The sequence below is a fragment of the Microtus ochrogaster genome, chromosome 16 (genome assembly GCF_000317375.1).
Source record: "Microtus ochrogaster isolate Prairie Vole_2 chromosome 16, MicOch1.0, whole genome shotgun sequence".
Classification (NCBI taxonomy): Eukaryota; Metazoa; Chordata; class Mammalia; order Rodentia; family Cricetidae; genus Microtus; species Microtus ochrogaster.
The window spans coordinates 59,384,842-59,393,784 of record NC_022018.1 but is presented as its reverse complement, the minus strand read 5'-3'; the positions used below and the strand labels follow the sequence as shown (position 1 = coordinate 59,393,784).

Below are 8,943 nucleotides of genomic sequence, written 5' to 3'. Positions count from 1 at the left end.
AACTCACAGAGATCTGCCTGCCTCTGCCTCCCGAGTGCTGGGATTAAAGGCGTGCGCCACCACCGACCGGCTTATTTTTTTTATTTTTCAAGACAGAGTCTCATCATGTAGCCCTGACTGGCCTGGAGCTCATTATGTAAACCTAGACGGCCTAAAAGTCACCTGTCTCTGCCTCCTGGATGCTGGGTTTAAAAATGTGTGCTGCCCCAACTAGCCATTTTATAAACGTTTATTCATGTGTGTTAATGTGTGCTTGTGTGAGTATATGCCACATGAGTGCAGGTTCCCACGGAGGCCAGAAGAGGGCGCCAGGTGCCCCTAGAGCTTGAATTACAGGTAGTTGTGGACCACCGTGAATACTTGGATTAAAAGGGTTGGGTCCTTTGGAAGAGCAGCAAGTGATCTAACCACTGATCCTCTCTGCAGCCCCTTGTATCTAAGTTTTTGTTTTGTTTTTCTTTGGTTGGTTTTGGTTTGGGATTTTTTTGTTTATTTAGTCTTTTTGAGACAAGGTCTCTCTTGTCTGAGTTTTGTGTGTTGAAGGTTTATTTGGGTTTCAGATTATAGTCATGTTTTGGGTGTTACAGGCAACAGCACAGCCAGTGGTGGGACTTGTTGTACAGATCTATTGTTTATGAAAATTAAAACTGTTTTTGCTCCCAAATCATTATGAGTAATAGGCATTTGCCTCCGTCAGTTCTAAAGCAGCATTAGAGATCAGCTTCCTGTGCTTGGCTTTTCCTTTTTGAAGTGGAATGAGCTCTTAATTTCCACCTGCTGTACTGTCTGAATCTCAGCTGTCGCCCTATGGGTGGGGATGTAAGACAAGTCAGTGGTGTGGGCAGTAAGTGGACGGGAGATTCTGCCTCCAGCTGCATCTGAGCGACATCTAAGATCAGTCAGATGGAAAGACTGAATTCGGAGCTTTGGGTATTTTGCCCCCAAAGAACAAAGCAAGACACTGGCATCAGTAAAAATCAGTGAGGACTGACTTCACTCTGTGAGCTGGCTTGGGCTTTCTGTTTCTGTCAGGTGAGTTAGCCTTCTGAGGAAGAATGAGGAAACAGGGAGAGAGAGGTTCAGGCCAAGTCAGAGGTGTGGAAGTTGCAAAAAGCAGGAAAGGGTGGGAGGATTTGCTAACCCGCACTTACTCAAGTCAGGCTCCTCCTCTGGCCGACTGGAAGGCTGCCTTCCTGAACCTTCGCAGAGGGTTTAAGTCAGTTCTGGGCCGAGAAGTATTCTCTCCGCCTTTGGGGGCCCTGGGGGCCTTACTACAGAAGGTAAGCTCTCCCCACTCTCAAGAGCTTGGGAATCCACCTGCCTCTTTTCAGTACCATGCTAGTGGTTGCTCAGGTCTCTTACTGTGGGAGAATGGGCAAAACAGTTTGTCACAGGCCAGGAGAAAGGTCTGAGGTTTAAGGGCATGGACCTTTTTTATCATTAGCCACTTCCACATGACTGAAACCACACTGCTGCCCACACACATGCATGCCCACGGCCATTACATCCAACTTTGCCATCACTGGTCACTCTGGAGTTCCTTTTGGGTTCACAGGAAGGTTGAGTCAAGAACAACAGCCAGTTCAATGACACCCCGCGGGATGTCTGCAGCGCTGTTTCTCAGGTGTCCCCGGATAGATTTTACACTGATTCCTTTTCCTGGTACTCTGGTAAAATAGCCTGACACAAGCAGGCCCATTGCTGGAACATGCCTTTAATCCCTGCGTGAAGCAGAGGTGCATACAAGGTCAGACTGATCTACACAGTGGATTCTAGGACAGCCAGAGATACACAGAGACCCTGTCTCAAAAACAACTATCACAGAAAGCAGCTTAGGCGAGGAAAGGGCTACCCTGGCTCACAGTTTACTATCCATGTGGCAGGGCCATAAAGACAGCAGGTGCTTGAAGCCAACGGTCACATGACACCCACCATCAGGAGCTCCAACACTGGCGCTTGGCTCACAATGTCTCCTGCAATCCAGGAGCCAAGCCCAGGGCATGGTGCTGTCCTCTGGAAGCTTGGGTCGTCCCCCCTCAGTTAATCTGTTCCACACCATCCCTCACAGGGATCCCTGGAAACTCGTCTCCTAGGTGACACCAGGTCCCATCAAGTTGACATCACTAGTGGCTTGGTTGTGTTTCTTTGGTTTCCTGCAGTTAGCACATTCTCCAGTACTTGCTTGGCTTTCTTCTTCATGGCAGTGGTATTTGGACTTGAGGAAAGGCGGGGGCGTGGGGGGGGAATAACTCCTACCAAAAGGGGGGAAGAGGTTGTTTATTCTGTAGAAAAACAGCCTAGGAACATGGGGTAAGGTTACCCCCAAACTCCGTGCTGCTATATAACTTCACTGACGTTTTTACTGTCACAAAGAAAGCAAACACTGTCATAGATCAACACGCTTTTCAAATCCTTCAGTGGGGTCATCTAACAAGGCGATTAATTGGTAGATCCAGTGGGGTGATCTAACAAGGTGATTGGCAGATCCAGTGGGGTGATCTAACAAGGCGATTGGCAGATCCAGTGGGGTGATCTAACAAGGTGATTGGCAGATCCAGATGAATTAGCTCTTAGGGAGAGGGCCACAGTACAGAATGTTCATTTGGGGACAACAGAACGTTGGTTCCTGATTTGGTTTGGTTTGATTTGATTTTTATGGATTTTTGCCTTAGTGTATGTCTGTGCACATACGCCTGCCTGGTGCCAATGAAGGCCAGAAGAGGGTGTCCGAGTCCTTGGAACTAGAGCTATAGATGGTTGTGAGGCATGTTGTGGATGCTGGGAGCTGAACCCAGGTCCTCTGCAAAAGCAGCCAGTGTTCTTAAGTACTGAGTTATCTCTGGCCCCGGATTCTACTCTTTTGACCAGAAACCAGGAGCTTCTCCTGAAAACTCCCATCTTCTCGTATTGTGTCTGGGAGGCGGAGCCCAAAGCCGCTGGTGAGGACAGAGACTATGGATGCCTGCCTGTCTGCCCAGCACTTCAGCATGTTGATTCCTAAGCCGGTCCTACTGGCGGAGCCTGCTGAAGTAGAGCTTAGGAGCCACTGTCCCCACAGCTCTGTGAGTGGAGCCCCCAAGTGGACACTGCACAGCAACACGCTGGTGCGGGAAGCCACGCCGTTCATATAAACATAACTAGGACTTGTGAATGCCAGTGGGTAAAAGCAATCCTGTCGGAGGAATTATGCAATAGGATTTTAAAAACTCAGAAGAATGTTCAAACTGGTCCCTTGCTGTTTCAGAACCTAAGTGATCACAGTGCAAATGACCCCAGGGCTGAAAGCTCTGCTCCCGGACACATTTACACACTTCCAATGTACTTTCCAGACTGTGGTGTGGATAGCTCCAGAGACAAAACCAAGATGCCCCGCTATGTAAAAATAAAATAAAAGGGTTTCTTTGTGCACAGCTGTGTCCACTTACGATTGTTTCTTAGGGGTTGTGGACACTACTCAGAGGTTAAGAGCCCCGGCTCCTCTTGCAGAGGAGGGACTACTGGGTTCCCTGCACCTCCAGTTCCGTGGATCTGAGGCCCTCTTCTGGCTGCTGTGAGCACTGCATACACACACGATGCACACACATACATGAAGCAAAGCATTCATAAGGATAATCAGTAAGTTTTTGAACTAGGATCTAACTATGTAGCCCTGGCTTTCCTGGAACTCACTATGTAGAGCAGGCTGTCTCTATCTCCCTGCTGGGATTAAAGGTGTGTGCCACATGCCCAGAAAACATTTTAAGTAAATGTTTCTTCATGTAAAGACGCAATAAGAGGGGGATAGGAGAGGAAGACATCAACATGGGCCAGAGGGAATCACAGCATGCTCCCTAGGACCAGGGGAGAGCGTTCCCTCAATGCACTAACTTTCCCCTGGACCTTGGGGTTTTGTCTGCTTGGAGTTTTGTTGTCATTGTTCCTTTTTTATTTCTCACTCTTCTCTTAGTTAGGGTTTTTATTGCTGAAATGAAACACCATGACCAAAAGGCAACTTGGAGAGAAAAGAGTTTATTACACTTCCACATCACTGTTCATCACTGAAGGAAGTCAGGACAGGGTCAGGCAGAATCCTGGAGGCAGGAGCTGATGCAGAAGCCACAGATGGTGCTGCTTACTGGCTTGCTCCTCATGGCTTGCTCAACGTGTTTTCTTTGGTTTTGTTTTTGGTTTTGGTTTTTGTTTTTGTTTTTTTTTTCGAGACAGGGTTTCTCTGGTTTTGGAGCCTGTCCTGGAACTAGCTCTTGTAGACCAGGCTGGTCTCGAACTCACAAAAATTCTCAACGTGCTTTCTTAGAACCCAGGACCACCTGCCCAGGGATGGCATCACCCATCATGAGCTGGGCCCTCCCCCACTGATCACTAATTGAGAAAATGCCTTACAGCTGGATCTCATGGAGGCATTTCCTCAATGAGGCTTCTTCGTCTAGTGATTCTAGCTTGTGCCAAGTTGATACACAAAACCAGACAGTACAACTGTTAATAGAGATGTATATATGCTCTATCATAAATATATTTTAATATATCATTAAATATGTTTAGTGAAAGTAAATCATCAATATCTTGATATCTTAAATACATTTTAAAGTTTAATTTATACGTATGAGTGTTTTCAGCCCGCACTTCATTTCTCTGAGCCATGCATGTGATTCCCACAGCTTCCCCCAGTTAGTGTCCTGGAAGACACTGTTTTCCCTGAGAACAGGCGTGCTCACAGGTATGAAGAACAAAGGTGTCAATAGTCCCACTTATTAGACAGAAAGAAATGGTAGCTAAAAGTGACTAAAAGCCTGCATAACAGGCCCACAGTTCCAACTTGAAGAGGAAGAGAAAAGCTGGTCATTCTCCACTCACCTACCTACACCCACAGTGACCCCTTATTTCTGTTTTAAACCCTCGAATGGGAGGAGATTTTCTTCCTGGAAATTTGAAGACCTAGGCATGAGTCCATTGGACAGGACAATCCCAGCATACGAGGGAAAACCCCATCAGGGTTCTCTGTGAGCGTGCAAAGCAGCATGCAACAGCACACACACACACACACACACCAGATACGAGGACCCAGCAGAGATTCCCGATGCTGCCAGCAGGTGGCAGGAGCGGCCAGCATCCAAAGGCTGAAGCTTTAAAAGAAAAGAAGCTCCTCCGGGGAGAAAATCTCTGGGTTCTGGAAAGAACCAGAAATTGGCGTTTAGAACCATACGATCCACGGAGTGTCACACAAAGTTGAAAATCAAAAGGAACAATGACAACAAAACTCCAAGCAGACAGAACCCCAAGGTCCAGAGAAAGTTAGTGTATTGAGGGAACGCTCTCCCCCTGGTCTTAGGGTTAGGGGTCAGGCCCATGTTGAAGTCTTCCCCTCCATTCCCCACGTATTGCACCTTTAAATTAGGGACCCTGATTTTATGCACGCATGTAATTTGGGATCCTGGAACCTGACTGCAGAACAATAAAGAGTCCCCAGAGGACTCTCAGTGCAACGGCCCCCTTCCTGTGCTTTGTATACAACGGCCCGTTTCATTTCCTTCTATACCACGCCAGGAATTCCTGAGGGCCACTAGAGGTGCCACAGAGGTCTTGGGGTCTTAGTCTCTTTATAAGAATTTAAAGATGAGAGCAGTGGTGGTGCACGCCTTTGATCCCAGCACTCAAGAGACAGAGGCAGGGAGGATCTCTGTGAGTTCAAGGTCAACTTGGTCTACTTAGCTAGTTCCAGGTTAGCTGCGGCCACACAGTGAGAACAGATTGCAAAAAACAAAGGAGGAGGAGGAAGAAGAAAGGGAGGGAGGGAGGGAGGGAGGGAGAGATTACTTAAGAACAGACCCACAAGAACAGTTTTATTTTTAAAACTTTAAAATTGAAGTTTAAAATTGAAGCCCCAGGGCACTGAGCTGTTAATCTCCGCTTCTACCCAGAAGGGAGAGAGAGAGAGAGAGAGAGAGAGAGAGAGAGAGAGGCCATACAGGTAGAGTTAAACGGGCATGAAGGTGAACAACATGTGGGCAAACACGCTGCAAGAAGGAAGCTTTAGAGAGAAGCCAGGCGAGTTAGCGACGTGGAAAGGAGAGGGCGGCATTCGCTAATCAGAATTACTCCGACGTGCAGAAGCTGTGAGCTGGGGCTCCCGCGTGGGAACTCGAGGAAGGAAAAGTACCTTATCTTATTCAAGGGATAATCATTTCTCCTATGATTTAAAGCATGGTTTAAAGGTGGGTCTGCCTTCCTGAGGATGGTCCCTCAGCTAGGTGATGACTTTCCCTGCTGAAGTGTTAGGTCCCCCACCCAGGTCCCCTGATACTGGCTCTGCAGTCAGGGCCAACAGTGGGAAGCTGCTGTAACTTCCTCAATACACGCGGATCTTTCCCATCAGAATAAAATTAAAAACTTCATTCATTTCCTTATGAGCTCATGGTTCCTTGAATCAGGTACCTCACAAGAACACCAAAGCCCGCCACCTGCCACTTTTCACAACCCTTCCTGGAATGGTCACGGAAGGACAATTGTATTTGGGCTCTGACTCTGTGGGTTTGTTTGTTTTTTTTTTTTTTCCACTCTGCATTTTTCTTAGGATGAAGACTTTGAAGAGCAGAACACACCAGGAAACAGCGCAGTCAGGAGCAGATCCGTACAGAGCAGGGAACAAGGAGATGCCAAGCAGGTAAGGCAGGTGTGGAGGATGGTTGAGGAACTGTTGCCATGGTGATACTCCGCCACCTGTGAATGAAGAGTGGTTAGTGTGTCTAAGGCAGTCATCCAGAAAGCACACGTACTGTAAAGCAAGGCTTCACTTTTACAGACGGCCTCAGAGTTCCCTGAAAGGAAAACCAGCCTGAGGCACAAAGCCCAGTCTCAGGCCAGCATGTGAGGTCATCCTTGTAGCCCCAGCTACTCAGGGGGCAGAGGCAGGAGCAGGGCCAGCCTGGCATGAGACCTGGCAGAAAAAGCAAGCACCTGAACGTTAAGGTGAAGGAGGCCCGTGAGATGCCCTCCCTTGGTTCCATGGAGCCCAAGAGACTCTTAAGGACTTTAGTTCATATGTGTCTGTTTTAGATTGAGATTTATTGTTTTTATTTTATTGCTGTTTGTTTGGGGTGGGATGGGTCTCATGTTCAAGTGACCAACACCGCCTTCAAACTCAATATGCAGCAGAAGATAACCTTGAACCCCTGGCCCTCTTACTTCAGCATCCCAGGTAGGAGGGTGGCAGGCATGGGTACCGCATCTGGCAAGGACCTCCATCAGCAGCTTTAGGTAGAATGTCTTCCGTTGCTGAAACAAAAGCAATTGCTCATATAGAACACCCATTGAAAAGTAGTCCTGAGTCCCTGAAACTCGGGGAGAGATCGCAGACAACTGGATGGGGAAAGCTGTTTTTCCCATCCACGGGGAAGGAACTGGTGCATAGCCTGTGTTTATGCAAACGCACTTCTGTGCGCGTCGCCATGGGGATCACACTGCCCATCTTCGTTACTGCTTATCTCAGTTAATATGCTGTGCCGTGTTTGTGCCACTCTGTCCTCCAGCAAGCAAACAAGTCCACATGAGAACCTCCACACAGATGCTTGCATTATGAACAAAAGTTCATAATGGGCAAACCGTGGGAGCAGCCCAGACGCCCATCAGTAAAGTGGAGGATGCGATGATTTTCAGTACTGAAACAAATGATGGGGTGATGAGGAGAACTAGCGGGGCTGTCAGTGCTTACTACGGAGTGAGAGAAGTCAGTTTAAGATGGGGACACCACACCACCCCCAGCAGCAGCATCCTGGATGAGGCAAAGCCATGAAGGAGTGCAGAGATAGTGGTTTCCGGTGCTTAGGGAGAAAGTGGGGGTGAGCAACAGGAGTTTTAGGGCACTGACACTGTTCTATACAATACTACAGCAGTGAAGATCTTATCCAAACATAGATTGAGCACTTCAGAAAGTGACTCATGTGTTATCCTGGGTTCTCTATAGGAATAAAACTCACAAAATGAGAGTGTGGATGGATAGATAGATAGATAGATAGATAGATAGATAGATAGATAGATAGATAGATGGATGATAGGATTTATTAGAGTGGCTTACAGGCTGTAATAGAGCTAGTCCACCTGAATGTTTCCCAGCTACATACAGTAATCAGCTTCACCAGCTGAAGAGTTATTGTGGGATGGAGAGAAGGAGCTACTCTGGGAACAGAATAGGCCATGGGTATTTGGGAGAAAGTTTATACTGTTCCTGGAAAAACTGTCAATGAAAAGTGGCTTGGGTGCACGTTACCCTTAAATTGTTCGGGGAAGGCAACACTCCTGTGAGTCCCAAGGGGAGCCTGTCAGCTCTTGAAGGATGAGGCGGTGCTCGTATCTGCAAGCAAAGCCTTGGTTTGGTTTCAGGACTCTGGAAATGAGACGGTTCAACATAAAGGGAGAATTGCACAGCCTTTGTGGTTAACTTCATTTAGCCTTTCCTAAAACCAGAGCTGGTGTCTGGGGTTGAATGATTACAGCAGAAACGGGAACAAAATCAGAACTACAAACATGTTCCCTTTTCAAAAAAAAAAAAAAATGGTGGTGATAGGGGTGGGGTGTATGATCCCTAATTTCTTATGATTATAAAGGGGAAAAGGTGCTTGAGAAGTAGATGAGGGGAGCCATTTCTTGAATAATAATTTTAAAAGGACTGTTGGACATTCTTTGCCTGAATGCTGAGCAAAGGAGTCCAGGGTCCATGGTGCCGGGATTCTCATTATCCTCTCTGCTCTACGTTTGATCTCCAGGGTGACAGGCAGATCACGATTGAGCAGGAGTCTCTAGGAAACAAAGAAGACATGGAGGATGATGACCAAGATGAACGTCAAAAAGGGTACAGTTCTTAAGCCAAGGACACAGCCGCATCTACTTCCTGTGTGTTTTATTCCGTGTTTGTCTTTTTTTTTTTTTTTTTTTTTTTTTTTTTTTTTTTTT

General features: G+C 47.2%; 1 protein-coding gene across 1 annotated transcript in view; it reads left to right on the top strand.

Moving 5' to 3' along the window:
• The window catches only part of Slc28a3 (solute carrier family 28 member 3), a 51,196-nt gene that overhangs the window by 17,413 nt on the left and 24,840 nt on the right, over positions 1 to 8,943 (top strand). The window contains exons 2-3 of the mRNA XM_013349159.2: positions 6,569 to 6,658; positions 8,757 to 8,842. Of these exons, the coding sequence (XP_013204613.1) occupies positions 6,569 to 6,658; positions 8,757 to 8,842 (176 nt within the window). The remainder of the gene's footprint in view (positions 1 to 6,568; positions 6,659 to 8,756; positions 8,843 to 8,943) is intronic.